This window comes from Balaenoptera physalus (genome assembly GCF_965194825.1).
Source record: "Balaenoptera physalus genome assembly, chromosome: 2".
Classification (NCBI taxonomy): domain Eukaryota; kingdom Metazoa; phylum Chordata; class Mammalia; order Artiodactyla; family Balaenopteridae; genus Balaenoptera; species Balaenoptera physalus.
In genome coordinates this window covers 119,022,859-119,039,601 of record NC_138883.1, presented here as the reverse complement: position 1 = coordinate 119,039,601, position 16,743 = coordinate 119,022,859, and the positions used below count along the sequence as shown (strand labels likewise).

Genomic DNA, 16,743 nt, shown 5'->3' with positions numbered 1-16,743 from the left:
TATTGAGTAGACTTCCCTGTGCTATACAGTAGGTCCTTGTTGATTATCTATTTTATAAATAGTAGTGTGTATATGTTAATCCTGACCTCCCAGTTTATCCCTCCCCCCCACCTTTCCCCTTTGGTAACCATAAGTTTGTTTTCTATGTCTGTGAGTCTGTTTCTGTTTTGTAAATAAGTTCATTTGTATCATATTTTAGATTCCACATGTAAGTAATATCATATGACACTTGTCTTTCTTTGTCTGACTTACTTCACTTAGTATGATAATCTCTAGGTCGATACATGTTGCTACAAATGGCATTATTTCATTCTTTTTTTTATGGGTGAGTAATATTCCACTGTATATAGGTATCACATCTTCTTTATCCATTGCTGGACATTTAGGTTGTTTCCATGACATGGCTATTGTAAATAGTGCCGCAATGAACACTGAGGTGCATGTATCTTTTTGAATCATGGTTTTCTCTGGATATGTGCCCAGGAATGGGATTGCTGGATCATATGATAGCTCTGTTTTTAATTTTTTAAGGAACCTCCATACTGTTCTCCATAGTGGCTGTACCAATTTACATTCCCACCAACAGTGTAGGAAGGTTCCCTTTTCTCCATACCCTCTCCAGCATTTATTGTTTGTAGACTTTTTGATGATGGCCATTCTAACTGGTGTGAGGTGATACCTCACTGTACTTTTGATTCGCATTTCTCTAATAATTAGAGATGTTGAGCATCGCTTTTCATATGCTTTTTGGCCATCTGTGTGTCTTCTTTGGAAAAATGTCTATTTAGATCTTCTGCCCATTTTTTCATCGGGTTGTTTGTTGTTTGTTTTTTTAACAATTTATTTTTTAACATATTTATTTATTTTATTATTTTATTTTTTTGGCTGCGTTGGGTCTTCGTTGCTGCGCACAGGCTTTCTCTAGTTGCAGCGAGTGGGGGCTACTCTTCACTGCGGTGTGCCGGCTCCTTGTTGCAGTGGCCTCTCCCATTGCGGAGCATGGGCTCCAGGTGCGCAGGCTTCAGTAGTTGTGGCACGCGGGCTCAGTAGTTGTGGCTCACAGGCTCTAGAGCACAGGCTCAGTAGTTGTGGCGCACGGGCCCAGTTGCTCTGCGGCATGTGGGATCTTCCTGGACCAGGGCTCGAACCCGTGTCCCCTGCATTGGCAGGCAGACTCCCAACCACTGTGCCACCAGGGAAGTCCTGTTTGTTTTTTTGATATTGAGCTGCATGTGTTGTTTGTATATTTTGGAGATTAATCCCTTGTCGGTCACATCATTTGCAAATATTTTCTCCCATGCTGTGGGTTGTCTTTTTGTTTTGTTTATGGTTTCCTTTTAGCCTTTTTATTTTTAGATTAGGTCTGCTGGTGACAAATTATATTAGTTATCCTTCATCTGTGAATGTCTTGATTTCCCCCTTTACTCTTTTTTAAAATGCCTTACAATTTTGTCATTTTTCAAATTGAAGTATAGTTGATTTACAATACTACAGTAGTTTCAGGTGTACAACATAGTGATCCAATATTTTTATAATTATACTCCATTTAAAGTTATTATCAAACATTGGCTATATACCCTGTGCTGTACATATGTCCTTGAAGCTTATTTATTTTACACATAGTAGTTTGTACCTCTTAATCCCCTACTCCTATCTTGCCCCTCCCCCTTCTGTCTCCCCACTGGTAACCACTAGTTTGTTCTCTATATCTGTGAGTCTGTTTGTTCTGTTATATTCATTCATTTCATTTCTTGGATTTCACATATAAGTGATATCATACACTATTTGTCTTTCTCTAACTTATTTCACTAAGTATAATACCCTCCAGGTCCATCCATATTTTTGTAAATAGCAAAATTTCATTATTTCTTATGGCTGAGTGATATCATACATACACACACACACACACACACACACACACACACACACACACTATGAACATTGGGGTGCATGTATGTTTTTGAATTAGTGCCTTTGTCTTCTTCAGATAAATACCCAGAAGTAGGAATGCTGGATTACATTGTAGTTCTATTGCTAGTTTTTTGAGGAACCTCCATACTGCTTTCACAGTGGCTACACCAATTTACATTCAAACCAACAATGTACAAGGGTTCCCCTTTCTCCACATCCTTGCCAACATTTGTTATTTGTGGTCTTTTTGATGATAGCCATTCTGACAGGTGTGGGGTGATATCTCACTGTGGTTGTGATTTGCATTTCTCTAATAACTGGCGATGCTGGGCATCTTTTCATGTGCCTGTTGGCCATCTCTATGTCTTCTTTGGAAAAATGTCTATGCAGGTCTTCTGCCCATTTTTTAATCAGGTTGCTTGTTTTTTTGATATTGAATTGTATGAGCTATTTATATATTTTGAATATTAACCCCTTATGGGTCATATCATTTGCAAATATTTTCTCCCATTCTGTAGATTGTCTTTTCGTTTTGTCAGTGGTTTCCTTTGCTGTGCCAAAGCTTTTAAGTTTAATTAGGTGCAATTTGTTTAATTTTGTTTTTGTTTCCTTTGCCTTAGGAGACAGATCCAAAAAAATATTGCTACAATTTATGTCAGAGTGTTCTGCCTACATTTTCTTCGAGTTTTATGGTATCCAGTCTTACCATTTAGGTCTTTAATCCATTTTGAGTTTTTGTATATGGTGTGAGAAAAATGTTCTAATTTCATTCTTTTACTCCCCCTTTACTCTTGAGGTGATTTTCGCTGAATATAAAATTCTGGGTTGACGCTTTTCTTTCAGGGCCCGCAATGTGTTGCTCTTTTTGTTTCTGGCCTTTGTGGTTTCTGATGAGATATTCAGTCATTCAAATTGTTTTCCCCCTATATGTAAGGTGTCATCACTCTCTTGCTGCTTTCAATTTTTTTTTTTCTTTAGTTCTCAGAAGTTTGATTATGATGTATCTTGACATAGATTTCTTTGGGTTCAACCTGTGTGGAGTTCATTCAGTTTCTTGACTCTGTAGGTTTGTGTCTTTTGCCATATTTTGGAAAACTTTAGCCATTATTTCTTTGAATACTTTTTCTGTCCTACCTTCTTTCTCCTCACCTTCTGGGACTCTGACAACACAAATACTAGATCTTTTGTTATAGTCCTACAGGTCCCTGAGACTCTATTTTATTGTTTTTTGTTGTTGTTGTTGTTTGTTTGTTTTCCAAGCTATTTTCTCTCTGTTGTTCAGGCTGGGTAATTTCTATTGATTTATCTTCAAATCCACTGATTCTTTCTTCTGTTGTTAGGTCTACCCACTGAGATTTTTACTTGGGTTATTGTAGTTTTCAGTTCTAAAATTTTTATCTGGTTCTTTATATCTTCTATTTCTCTGCTGAGACTTGAGGCATTTTTATGATAGCTGTTTTTAAATCCTTAGCATAGAATTCCAACAGCTGAGTCATTTTCGTGTTGGCATTTGTTGTCTTTTTTCATTCAAGTTGAGATTTTCTTGGTTCTTGGTACAATGATTTTTTAAATTGAATCCTAGACATTTTGGGTATTATGAGACTCTGCATCTTATTTAAATCTTCTCTTTTAGCAGGCCTCCTCTGACACAGTACCAGTGGGGAAAGGGGTATGCCACCTCCTTATTGCTGGATGGGGTGGGAGTCTAGGCTTCCACTCAGCCTTTGCAGTCAGGGGTCGAAGAGGGGCTGCAGTTCTGCAGGGTGTGGCTGGAGTACAGCCGTTACTGTCTGTAACTTTTTCTGTCCCGCTGGACTGTCCTTTTCCCGCTCCTTTGCCTAGAGAGAGTAGGCTTTTGTTGGGCCTTCCTTTGTCTGTGTGTTGTTTCTAGGTGGATGGCTTCTCCAGCACCCAGCTTGGGATACATGAAGCAAAAAGAAAATCTAAGGAATTCTCTGCTGTGTTGTTCTTCAGGTCTTGAGGTCTAGCCAGTCTGCCTTCTTCTTGTCATCTTTCATAGTCTTATGTTTGTTTTATATATAATGTCTAAGGTTTTTAGCTGAACTTAGTGGAAGGAATAGAGAAAAGCCCATCTGCTCCAATTCTCCAGAAGCAGAAGCCAGGAGGGAAGTGAGTCCTTATATCTTTGATGCTTAAATTGTCCCATCTTTAGCCAGTGGGATGAGCTGGCTCCTGTTGACATTACTTATTATTCTTTGATAGCTTCCTTGGACCCCGAGATGTTCTGGGCTTACCTTGTATTCTCCCTGCCCCACACCTGGAATCAGTCTGTTCTACAAGGGACCCTAGTTGGCCTAAGCCAGTCCTGGGAGGCCACTTGTCTTAGTCTGTTCAGGCTGCTATAACAAAATACCATGGACTGGGTGGCTTAAAAAACAGACATTTAGGGACTTCCCTGGTGGTGCAGTGGTTAAGAATCCGCCTGCCAATGCAGGGGACATGGGTTTGAGCCCTGGTCCAGGAAGATCCCACGTGCCACGGAGCAACAAAGCCCGTGTGCTACAACTACTGAGCCTGCGCTCTAGAATCCGCGAACCACAACTACTGAGCCCGCGTGCCCTGGAGCCTGTTCTCTGAAACAAGAGAAGCCACTATAATGAGAAACCTGTGCACCGCAACAAAGAGTAGCCCCCACTCGCCGCAACTAGAGAAAGCCTGCGCACAGCAACAAAGACCCAACGCAGCCAAAAAATAAATAAATAAATTTATTTATTTAAAAAAAAAAACCCAAAAAAACAGACATTTATTTCTCATAGTTCCAGAGGCTGGGAAGTCCAAGTTCGAGTCAGAATCAGTTCTTGGTGAGGGCTCTCTCCTGCCTTGTTAGACAGCTGTCTTCTCACTAAGTTCTCATATGGCCTTTCCACAGTACATGCTTTCCATGGTACAGAGAGTCTGTCTTCCTTTTCTTATAAGAGTGCTAATCATCACAAGGGTCCCACTCTCATGACTTCATCTGAACCTAATTATTCCCCAAAGCCCCACCTCCTAAAACCATCTCAGGGGGAGTTGGGGCTTAGACATATGAATTTGGCAAGGGGTGGGGAATGGGTGCATAACAAACATTCAGCCCATTATCCCATTCCACTTGCCAGTGAGTAGTTCAGGCATGGGCCTTCTCGCTTCCTAAAGAAGATGACAGAGAGGCAAGGGCTCTCTCCTTTCTCTACCTGGGGTATCTGGTGTTGGGGCCACCCACTTGCTGCCAGCCTAAGGACAGGGCCAGCACAGAGAGGGCAGAGCCAAGAGCATCATAGGACTGGGAGCTAGAACCCTGATTTTCCTGTCTACAGACAAGCTGTTTCATTTTGGCTCTCGTTCTGCCTCAACCCTGACCTGCCTCAATCAGCAGCTGAGAAATGAAAAAAGAAAACGTGCGATAGGTCAGGGAGGTCACTATGTCACTTGGTCTCTCTCATGAAAACCTCTGATTTGAACCCAAAAGAAATCCATGCACACACTTCTTTACACTTCTTACACTTCTGTTTATTCTTCCTTCTCATGAAAACCACTGACATGTGCCTTTCATGGGGGAGGGAAGATAATGCTGCAAGAGTGTTCAGGATCCCTAAGCTGAATCCTCAGGTGGTAACCTAGGAAGCCAGACATCCAGGAGGCCAGGCCCCTAGGGTCCTGGAGCTGGGGCACCCCCTGAAGAGAAGTTCGAAGGGCAGCTCCACATGGGCCCCATGAGCTCTTCTTCTCAGCCGAGGGAGCTCATCAGGGTCTGGGCCTGCTTCAGTTCTGCAGGGGGAAGAGGTAGGTAGGCAGGCGGCAGTTAGGCAGGATCTGGGAGGGCCCCTCACCCTCCAGGTACAGCTGAGCCTCACCTGCCAGGAGGACCTGGAACTTGTCTGCTGAGAGGGACATGGTAACAGGCTGGGCCGGGGCACCCGAGGCAGCTGCCACCTCCAGCCGCAGGTGCACCATGGGCTCTTCCACGGACCGCAGCAGGCTAGAACTCAGGGTGTAGTCCACCCGCCAGCCCACGCCTGCCAGCCTATTCACTGCAAGACCGAAAGGGGCTCAGGGTCACAGGCAGGGGAGCCAGGCAGCCCTAGCCCACATCCTGGTTCAGCCCTGAACCCTTCAGGACTATGTGGCCTTTGAGCTCTCATCCCTCTGATCCAGGAGCTCAGATTACCCACAGCAGATCTCAGAGGAAAGAAACTGGGGCTGGTGTCAGGAATCCCAGCTCTGTGACTGCTCGACATGTGATGTGGTTAAGTCTCCTTTCTGAGGACCAACACCTCCCAAGCCACATGCACCTTCTAGAATGGAGCCCAGCCCCAACCCTGGCACCCCATACTCACCTCGCAAGCTGCAGGCCCGCAGGTGCTCCTGCAGGGAGCTTTGCTTCTCCTCATAACAGCGACACAGGCTGGCTGCATGCTCTGGGGGCCGAAGGGAGGTCCCCTGAGCTAGCAGGTGGGTGCTGGGGCTTAGGCCACTCAAAGGGCAGGTCTCAGGCTCCTGGCCCAGAGAGGGCAAGGTGCATCTCAGGGTCACACAGCCTGACCTTTGCCTGGCACCCCTTGGCCCACAGGTTACCCACCTGCCTGCCCTCATCCCCGTACCTTTGGGCAGCCCCAGCTGCTGCAGTTCACTGGACAAGGACTCGCCATCCACGCTATGCTTGGCCGCACTGGAGAGGATGAAACTCAGCACTGCCACTGTGGCCTTCACATCACCCGACTCTGAGGGGAGCCGTGGGTGGAGTGGGGGGTGTCACTGTGGCCCCAGCCACCTCCTTGTGACCCCACTATCTTCAGCTCAGAGCCCCCAGGCCTCCTTGAGCCATGAGCGCCGCTACTGCCCCACTGGAAGCGGGCAGAGGACCCTAGGGCTGGCAGTGTCTTTCTTCCCTCATGCTCCTCTGCTGAGGCAGGTGGGTCAGAGTGGGCTGTTGGGAGGAGGGGCCTCTGTGCCAGGCCCCAGGCTGAGTACCTGGGTTTGCCCAAAGGTCTGTGGACCCAGTGGGGTACTCACCAAACCTGGCATCAGCGGTGAGCTTCAGGATCTTCTCATACTGTGGAGAAAGGAGGCCCTCAAGAGGTGCCGGGCCCCTGCTCACCAGCCCCCAACCCCTGGCGTGGACCCCGCGGTAAGGACACGAGGTATCCAGGGAGGGTGGGAGCTGATCACCCGTCTCCCTGGGTCTGGTGCACTTTCAGGGTAGTGGGGGTCACAGGGTCATGGGACAGTGGGGTGCGGGGCCCTGCACTCACATCAATCCCCTGTCCCAGAAGGTCCTTCAGCACCTGGCTACACAGCAGCCTCAGCTTCACGGAGGACTGGAGGGGAAGGCCTTACATCAGCCAGACTGACCCACCTCACCCCTCCATGCTGGTGGGCTGGCTCAGAGAGGGCTGGCCACATACATGATCAGTCACACAGCATGTTCGGATAGCCCGAGAGCGCGGAGGCCCCAACTCAAGAGTGACCTCACCACCCTCCACCCTCAGAGCCCCCAGCCGCAATCCCTCTCTGCCCCCACCCCCAAGACCCCATGCACTCAACAATTTTGGCCAGCGTGCTGATCTCTGCCAGGACCCAGTCAGGACAGTCCAGGTCACCACAGAACCGGAACCTCTGCAAGGGAGTGAGGTAGGTGGTCAGGCTGGAGGGCCGGCTGACATATGGCCAGGCGTCTCCCACGCTACTGCTCCTCAGGGTTCCTGCTCCCTGTCCAAGATGCGTGCCCTCTGGCCCACCTGTTCTCCCCTACTACCAGGCTGTTTGGAGAACCCTCTCCCTGACCCACCCTGCCACCAAACCTTGTTCTCATGGCTGTCCCAGGCATTCATGTGCTCAGCAGACATGACTGGGCACCCTCTCCGTGGGAGAGCCCACTCTAAGCGCTGGGGGTACAGCATGGAACGCAACAAAGCACCTGGCCTCAGGGTGCCGGTGACCATCTCACCTTCTCCTCCTTTCCCTCCCCAGCTCCAGCCGTACTGGCCTCCCTGCTGCTCCTGCTGCAAATTAAACGTGGCTTGCTCTCTCACTTCACTCAGGTCTCTGCTCAAATGACACCTCTTCTGATGGACTTTCTCTGACTATGCTTTCTTAAATAGCCCCTCACACAAGGAAATTTTGGGGGTCAGTGGATGTATTCATTATCTTGATCATGGTAATGTTTTCATGAGCATATACGCATCAAAACTTATTGAACCATATATTTACACACACATGGTTTGTTTTATGTCGATTTTATCTCAAGGAAGCTGTTAAAAAAAATAAAACAGCTCTTCACCATCATGCTTTAGCTGTTTATCTTTCCTTCTTGATCTCCATGGCATTTATCACAGCATATATCACATTTTATTACTTATTCAAGGTCCATCTCCTCTGTTAGGATGCAAACCCACCTGGTCAACCACATCTTGACAATATCCTCCACCCCCCCGATCAACTGTCCTTTGTTCTGCTTCTGTGGCAAAGCTCTAATGCACAGCAATATACATGTTCACCTTCCCACCCCTCTATCTGGGCTGCTTACAGATGATGGGAACAAAACCCGCAAACTGGGTACACGGTCAGTCCACGTTCTCCTGATTCTGCTGGGCCCTCAGTGCAGCCCCATAATCCCATGTCCTTTACTTGGCCCCATCGTTCACCTGACCAGTCACTTCAGACCTGCTCCATGACCCTTCAACCTCCAATCCTCCTTTTCACCTGTCATCCCCCTGATCACACCTGACCCCGCTGCACTGGGGCTTCTACGTGGGCCTCCAATGAAGTTCTCTAGCCATGGTCACAAATGACTTTCTTCACTAAATCTAGTCTTCCTCTTCCTCAACTCCTCAGCAGCATCTGACACAAACCCATCCTTCTTCTTGAAGCCACATACTCTTCTGGATTTCTCCCTATGGCCTGGCCTCTGCCTCATTTTCTGGCTCACCCTCCTTTCCCCAGCCCCTAAATGGTGATCCCTGCAGGCTGCCTACTGTCATTATTCTGGGGCCGGGGACTGGGACTGCTGGTGAGGTGGTGGGAGTGTTAAGGACAGCCTTGTACTTCTTCTCCTATTTCAGGAGTTTTTACCCATTTTGTGGCATGGACTCATCAAGCATCTGGTGAAGTCTATAGGCTTTTCCCAAAATGATGTTTTTAGATGTATAAAATACACAGGAGGGACTTCCCTGGTGGTCCAGTGGTAAAGAATCTGCCTTCCAATGCAGGGGATGCGGGTTCGATCCCTGGTCAGGGAACTAAGATCCCACATGCCGCGGGGCAACTAAGCCCACGCGCCACAACTAAAGAGCCCGTGTGTCACAAACTACAGAGCCCACGCGCTCTGGAGGCCACGCCACAACTAGAGAAGAGAAAACCCGCACGCCACAACTAGAGAGAAGCCCGCACACTGCAAGAAGCGCCGCAACAAAAGAGCCCACATGAGGCAACGAGGACACGACTCAGCCAAATAAATAAATAAATATTTTTTAAAATACATAGGAAAAACTCCATAGTAAAATAAACTAATTAAAAGTTGTCAAAATAGGGAGTTCCCTGGTGGCCTAGTGGTTAGGATTCTGGGGTTTCACTGCCATGGCCCTGGGTTCAATCCCTGGTCAGGGAACGTAGATCCTGCAAGCCGCGTCGTGTGGCCAAAAAAAAAAAACCAAAGTTACCAAAGTATTCAAAACAAATTGGTGATGTGACATATGTTTCAAGTCAAATAATGACAGTAATTTAGAAATAAGCATAAACAATATGTAAACAATGCCAACAGCTGTAATGTGACATGAAAATATCTGATTTCTATTAGTGACAAAGTCAGAGGTGCTGCTAATCATACTGGGGTTTGTTGCCAACACTCATAATTGAAGAAAACACTAAATTTCAGTTTGAAGTTAGCCAAAATTGAGAGGTAATATTTTTCCTAACTTCATGGGTCCCTGACTTCTACCCATAGAAGTCTTCTACCATCTCTGCATTTTTTCTGACTTCTACCATCTCTATATTATTTACTTTTTTACCATAAGCACGTGTTCCTTGTGCAATTTCTTAAAATGCTGGCTTTTCTCTAGGTTCTGTCCTAGGTCCTCTCTTCCCAACTCATATTCTGGCTGAGACAGGTTACACGTTTCAGGGTTCAATGATCATCTTTGTGCTGATGACTCCCAAATTTATAACTGCCATTGTAGATTCTCTTCTGAGCTCCAGACACTTAAATCTAGACTGTCTCCTAGCCAGCTGCACCTGGCAGCTCAGACGCCTCACTCAGCACGTATCAAAGTAGCTGGTTCTCTTCCAGCTGAAACCTGCCCACCTCCCCAGTGAGCACCACCACCTGGGAACCAAGCCCAGACCCCTCCCTCTCCTTTTTCCCTCATGCATTTAGTCCCTGAGCCCTGCTGATTTCCCCCACTTCTATCTCCACTCTCTCCACCCTATCTCAAGTCACTACCATGTCCTGGGGGGCCTGCTGCCCCAAGCTGGGCTCTCTGTTCCCCTCTTGCTCCCTCCACAAGTCAGCTGAAAGGCTCTTCCTAGCTTCCCAGCACCCTCTTCTTAAAGTCCAAACTCCTCTGTGTGGCTCTCAAGACCCAGCAAGCTTTGGTCTATGCTTACCTGTCAAGCTTCATCTTTCACTAGCCTGCAGTTTCTACTCTTCCAGGTGATGAAATGCATTCATTCCTAGGGAGCCATGCTCTCTCTCACCTGAAGTCTTTGAATGCTGTTCCCTGTCTGAAGATACAGCCTCCCACCAGCCCCGCTCCATGCCTCCTAACCCCTGGTACGCAAACCGCACTGCACCCAGCTAGCTTTCTTCCCTGCTCCCAGGCCCTCATATGATGTCATCCTTGGGTCGCCTCCCTGACACTATGCACAAGGTGAGTTTGGACCCTTCCCCTCAAGTCTTAACTATGACTGCCCATTCAAGCTTCCAACTTGGCCCTTTCCTCCTGCAGCCAAAGTCTCAGTGCCTGGCACAGTGCATGGTATACAGCAGGCACTCACAATCTGTTGAAGGAATGAATGGATGGATGAGTTGGGAAATCCCAACCCCAAATCTACTCCTTTCTGGTTCTGGGAAGAGCGAAGGGCCTTCCTAACAGTGCAGAAGACTGAGCTTAATTGTAAGCAAGTTTTTCTCCAGGTCCCACAGGAGCGCTGGGAAGTGGGCACCTTTGGGAGAGGCAGAGGAAGGCCTGGAGGGACAAGCCCCAGCTCGTGGCCTGGGGGTGCGGGGGCCCTTCCTTCCCGTCAAGGCACTCCTAGCCTGCCGGCCCGCCCTGCCCTACTCATCCTGCAGGGAGGAGGGTGAAGGGAGGCTTTTTTCTACCAGAGCCTCGGCCCTCACGACTGCACCCAAGTGTCTGCTGAGGGGCCCGGCAGACTTCCCATCTCCCCGCACCCGGCGCCCCACCCTTCCCGCAACCGCGGCGGTGAGATTTGGGGTCTCCTACTCCGCCCGCCCCCAGCACCCCCTGCCTCGCATCACCCCTCATCCCTCACCATCACGCCAGGAAGTCCGCGCCCAAGACTTTCACCTTCCCGTCGCGCCGGGTCAGGTGATGTGGCGGTCACGTGACGCTGGGGCGGGGAACCCCTCGGATCGGGGCGGGAGCAAGTCGCCCAGCTCTGAGCTGCTGGGGCGGAATACCGGGTCCCTTTCTCAGTCCCCGGAACCCTTCCCTGGAAAGGACCAGCGCCAACCCCCGGGTTAACTGAGAACAGAACCAAAGCAGTAGGAAGAGGGAGTGGAAGCCGTTTAATTTGTTCGCCTTAAGGGAGCGGGAGCCTTCCGTTCTGCCGGGGTATTCAGGTCGTCTCCATGTTTGTAAGCAATGCCATTACATACAGCTGTGGGCTGTGGCAAAAGACATATTTTAAAAATTTATTGAAATAGAATGCACATACAGGAAATTGTACGTAGTGTAAACACAGAGCTTAATGAATTTTCTTTTTTAAATTAATTAATTAATTTATTTATTGGCTGCGTTGTGTCTTCCGTTGCTGTGCGTGGGCTTTCTCTTGTTGCAGCGAGTGGGGGCTACTCTTTGTTGTGGTGCGCGGGCTTCTCATTGCAGTGGCTTCTCTTGTTGCGGAGCACAGGCTCTAGGCACGCGGGCTTCAGTAGTTGTGCCTCGTGGGCTCAGTAGTTGTGGCTCGCGGGCTCTAGAGCTCAGGCTCAGTAGTTGTGGCGCACGGGCTTAGTTGCTCTGTGGCATGTGGGATCTTCCCTGACCAGGGCTGGAACCCGTGTCCCCTGCATTGGCAGGCAGATTCTTAACCACTGCACCACCAAGGAAGCCCCTTAATGAATTTTCATAAACCATACACCCCATGTAACCAGCACCCAAATAAGGAGACATTACCAGTACCCCAGATATCTCCTTCAAGTGCCTAGGTATTTTATTTCATTTTGATGAATCCCTTAAGGTGCCTAGCAAAAAGGCCTGTAACAGTTGACACGCTCAGGAGAACTGTTTTGCAGCTTCACCAACATCAGATGTTTATCTTAATTTTTCCCAACCTAATGGGAGAAAAATAGGTTGCTTTAAATTGCATTAGTCTGCTTACTTGTGAGTTTGAGCTAATGGCTAGTCTAGGAAAACTTAAGTTTCCCATGTTCACTTGAATAGGGAAAAACAAAAAAAACCAAAATAGCAACAACAAAAATACACTAGAGAATAGACCAATAACCAAAGAAGAAATTGAACAGTTTGAGATCTGTCTTCAATTCCATGCCCCTCACCCATACACTAGGCCCCGCTTGTTTTATTGTTGCAGGCTTTCAAGCTTTCAAAGTACAGATAGAGCCTATGGCAATTAAACTGCTCCCTAAATAGAAAGAGATGGAAAGCTAATTCCTGCTAAAATTGATCTCACTTATAAAGAGCTTTTTAAAAATCATAAACATCAGCATGTTGAAGTCAAGAGTGTGTTACAATACACCATATCAATAAAAATTTTTATTTTAAGAGTATAAGGATAGTTCCATTTGTATTTCATCATCTCAGTAGGTTAAAGAAGAAAAGAACTGATAAATTTGGGAAACCATTTTTTTTATTAAAAAGAAAAAAAAATTAGTAATAGATGAAAACTGCCTTAAGTTGATAGAGTATTTGAAAAACAAAACAACAAACATCAAAAAGACAAATTATTTAAATTTGGAAATAAGGCAAAAAGGTGGGTGACATGTCCTTTTAATGTCATACTGGAGCATTGTCTCACAGATTTGTTTCACAAATAAAGATTATTTGCCTATTTAGAGCAGTGGTTCTCAGACTTTACAGTGTATCAGGATCATCTGCTGGGCTTGTTAAAACAGTGCTGGGCCCCACCCCCAGAGTTTTTCATTAAATAGGTCTCAGATGGGACTTGAAAATTTGCATTTCCAACAAGTTCCCAGGTGTGCTGAGATTTCCAGTTTGGGGACTACACTTTGAAAACCACTCATGTAGGAAAATGTACCTGAGAAATTATATGTTAACTCACAGATTTCTGTCCAATAGAAAAGTTAACCCCAAAGATTACAGTTTTATTGCCCCATGGGAAATTATCAGGTTTTGTCTCTAACTTAGCACACACTTCAAAATGCCTTTGCCAGTGCACTAGAAATACTTCTCAGAATGTCCTTCAAGTTAGCTTTACCATCTTACTGTTCCCTTATTAACTGAATAAAATATTTGACATGCATTCCTTCACTTGTATGAAAGTCATGTTTTTCATTTTTGCAAGTTAAACTTTGATAGAGTATACTTGTGTACTAGCCCTGGACAGGAGTATACAGATACTAGTGTATATATATATTTTTAAATATTTTATTTATTTAGCTGCGCCAGGTCTTAGTTGCAGCACAGTGGGATCTTCCTTGCCACGTGCAGGATCTTTAGTTGCAGCATGTGGGATCTAGTTCCCTGACCGGGGACCGAACCCGGGCCCCCTGCATTAGGAAGTCTTAGCCACTGGACCACCAGGGAAGTCCCACTAGTGTATATTTTAATACTAGACGTATTCCCGTTAAAGTCAGAATCAGTAACGCACTCTCATTATTGTGACCCAACATTGTCCTAGAGGTGTTAAGGCCAGGGGTTCTCAACTGGGGGTGATTTTGTCTTCCGGGGGGATATTTGGCAATGTCTGGAGATACTCTTAGTTATCACAACTAGGGAGTGCTGCTGACATCCAGAAGGCAGAGAGCAGAAGCCAGGGATACTGCTAAACATCCTACAAGGTGTAGGACGGTCCCCAGTAGCAAAGAATTAAAAGGTGGTCGGTGGCTAGTGGAGTGTGCTGGAGCATTGTATGTAGACCAGGCTCTCCAGGCCCACCTGGTGCAGAGGATTCAGAGGTCCACAGGTGAGTGCCTGCTTGTCCCAGCCCCACACACCTCACAGGTGGAGAGAGGAAGGCTTCGTAAGGAGGTGGAGGCAAGCAGGGGAGCTCAGGCCTCATCTGTCTGACCTCCTGCCTGCCTGAGAGAAAGCCCCAGGTCAGCGCTGGGAGGGGCAGCCCAAGTTACTGAGCCCATAAGGCGATAGCCCTGACCAGAGCCCTGGGACCCTGGGCTAGTTGAAGACCCTATCCTTTTGCCCCACAGATCATCATGGGAGTCCGGTCCAGCCTCTGGCCAGGATGTGATTTTTTGGCTTCTGATGCCCAGGCCCTCGCCTTTCCCTCTTGCCTGCCAAACTTGTGCAGCCCCACATCAGAGGTGAGTGTCTCCTTGAGGGGGTCTGAGGGGCTGGGGGCGCAGGCCCACGGTCCAGGGTCAGTTCCTCGGGCTGGACCAGGGGGCCAGTCCCAGACAAGTCCCTGTGCATCTTCACCCTCAGCCAGGGCTTCCCACACCGCACAGTACAGCCACAGCTGCGGGCAAGGGGGGACCCAAGGACTGACCTCTGTGAGACTGGCAACCTCCTAGCGGCCCCGCAGCAGCTCTGCCTCCCCAGACCCCACCTCAAGCCCCGTGTCCATCCAGCCTGCCTCTCCACGCTTCAGGAAACAGTGGGCTTTGGGGACTTCCCTGGTGGCGAAGTGGTTAAGAATCCACCTGCCAGTGCAGGGAACACAGGTTCGAGCCCTGGTCCGGGAAGATCCCACATGCCGTGGAGCAGCTAAGCCCGTGCGCCACAACTACTGAGCCTGCGCTCTAGAGCCCGCGAGCCACAACTACTGAGCCCACGGGCCACAGCTACTGAAGCCCACACGCCTGGAGCCCATGCTCTGCAACAAGAGAAGCCACCCAATGAGAAGCCCGTGCACCGCAATGAAGAGTAGCCACCGCTCACTGCAACTAGAGAAAGCCCGCGCGCAGCAAGGAAGATCCAACACAGCCAAAAATAAATAAATAATTTTTAAAAACCCAGCAAACATTGGGCTCTGTACCCGCTACTCCTCACACTAGGTTCCCTGTCCAGGAGGCTGCTGAAAGGGGAACTGGTCGCACCTGTTGGAGAAAGGTCTTAGGAAATCACCTTCTTTGGGATTAGTTCCACCTTCATTCACTCATTTACCAAATACTCACTGTCTCTTTCTCTATGTCAGGCTCTGGGGTGATAGGTCAAGCAGGGTGCCCACACTGAGGAGTTTCCCCATCTCTGTTGGTTGTTTTTTGTTTTTGTTTTTTAATATTTATTTATTTGACTGTGCCGGGTCTTAGTTGTGGCACACGGAATTTTTTGTTGCAACATGTGGGATCTGGTCCCCTGACCAGGGATTGAGCCCAGAACCCCTCCATTGGGAGCGCGGAGACTTAACCACTGGACCACCAGGGAAGTCCCTTCCCTCTCTGTTTAGAGACAGACAGACAGGCAGACTCAGATGTCTTCTGATTGTATGGGCACCCAGGGTTGAGAAGGGGAAGGCCTCACTCACAGGAGGTGATGGCCTCACTCACAGGAGGTGATGGTAGGTGTGAATGTGGAGGGGGTGTGGGCGACCACGGGGCAAGGGTGTCCAGGCAGAGCCCAGCTTGTGAAACTGGTGTGGCGGCAGGCCCTGCTCTATCTGGAAGGCTTCCTGACCCTGCCAACTGCAGGCCCTGGCTGGATCACAGGTAATGGCTTCATGTTGATTTTTCAAAATGATAGTTGGTACATTTGAATTATATAACTAAAGATTATTGCAATAAAAATCACAAAATACAGAGAAGTTAAAGAAACAAACAAAAATCAGTAAAGCCCTTCTCTCCCCAAATAACTACTCTAACAGCCCTTTCTGACTTTTTTCCCATGCATACGCAACTCTGACCCAATAAGAAATGTACATTTGGTCTTCACCGTGGGTTCCTGACACAGAGCTCCTAAATCCCTTGGAGCTTCCTGGGCAATAGGAGCCTCTTTTGTTCTAATGAGGTGACTCTGGGTGGGCTCCTGGGTAGCTTCAGGATGGGGGTTAGTCGCCAGGAAGACCAAGCCATGATTAGAAGCTTGGAGAGGGGCTGCAGAGTGAATTAACTGTTGATTCTGCCTACATGATGAAGCCTCTATAATGATCTGTGAACCACACCCCAACTCCATGGGGACAGAAGCTCCTGTGCTCGGGACCCCCCCAGACTTTGCCCTATGTGTCTCTTCATCTGGCTGTTTATCTGTATCCTTTATTATATCCTTTAATGAGCCATTCGCAGTTTCACTGTACCGGCCGTGCGTACTTAGACATACATGGCTTAATCTTTGAGACAAGCATATGCTACTGACAGGATTAGAGCTGGAATTACCGCGGCTGCTGGCACCAGACTTGCCCTCCAATGGATCCTCGTGAAAGGATTTACATATCCTTTATTATATAGTAAATTGGTGAGCGTAAGTGTTTGCCTAGCTTCTGTGAGCTATTGTAGCAATTATCTAACCC

The 16,743-nt window shown here is 47.8% G+C and overlaps 2 protein-coding genes across 7 annotated transcripts in view; one reads left to right on the top strand and one right to left on the bottom strand.

Annotated features, from left to right (window-relative positions):
• LOC309656333 (taste receptor cell protein 1-like) overlaps nt 1-16,743 on the top strand; it is a 73,879-nt gene that overhangs the window by 4,205 nt on the left and 52,931 nt on the right. For 2 of the 5 annotated variants that reach the window (XM_082452645.1, XM_082452644.1), the window contains exons 3-4: nt 10,723-10,772; nt 14,489-14,602. In XM_082452645.1, the coding sequence (XP_082308771.1) occupies nt 10,731-10,772; nt 14,489-14,602 (156 nt within the window). In that variant the 5' untranslated portion in view covers nt 10,723-10,730. Of the gene's footprint in view, nt 1-6,478; nt 6,604-6,895; nt 7,155-10,722; nt 10,773-11,592; nt 11,723-14,488; nt 14,603-16,743 lie in introns of those variants that run through there. The other 3 variants (XM_082452646.1, XR_014261294.1, XR_014261295.1) reach the window with 3 other exon arrangements.
• COMMD4 (COMM domain containing 4) lies at nt 5,394-11,492 on the bottom strand. 2 transcript variants are annotated; one of them, XM_082452708.1, is made up of 8 exons: nt 11,398-11,492; nt 7,453-7,524; nt 7,161-7,226; nt 6,922-6,961; nt 6,510-6,629; nt 6,246-6,326; nt 5,763-5,939; nt 5,394-5,676 (listed from the first exon to the last, which is right to left on the bottom strand). In XM_082452708.1, the coding sequence occupies exons 1-8, from the start codon at nt 11,398-11,400 to the stop codon at nt 5,636-5,638; spliced, it is 600 nt and encodes a 199-aa protein (XP_082308834.1). In that variant the 5' UTR covers nt 11,401-11,492; the 3' UTR covers nt 5,394-5,635. The 2 variants fall into 2 exon arrangements, with proteins under 2 accessions (XP_082308834.1, XP_082308835.1); XM_082452709.1 differs by lacking the exon at nt 6,246-6,326.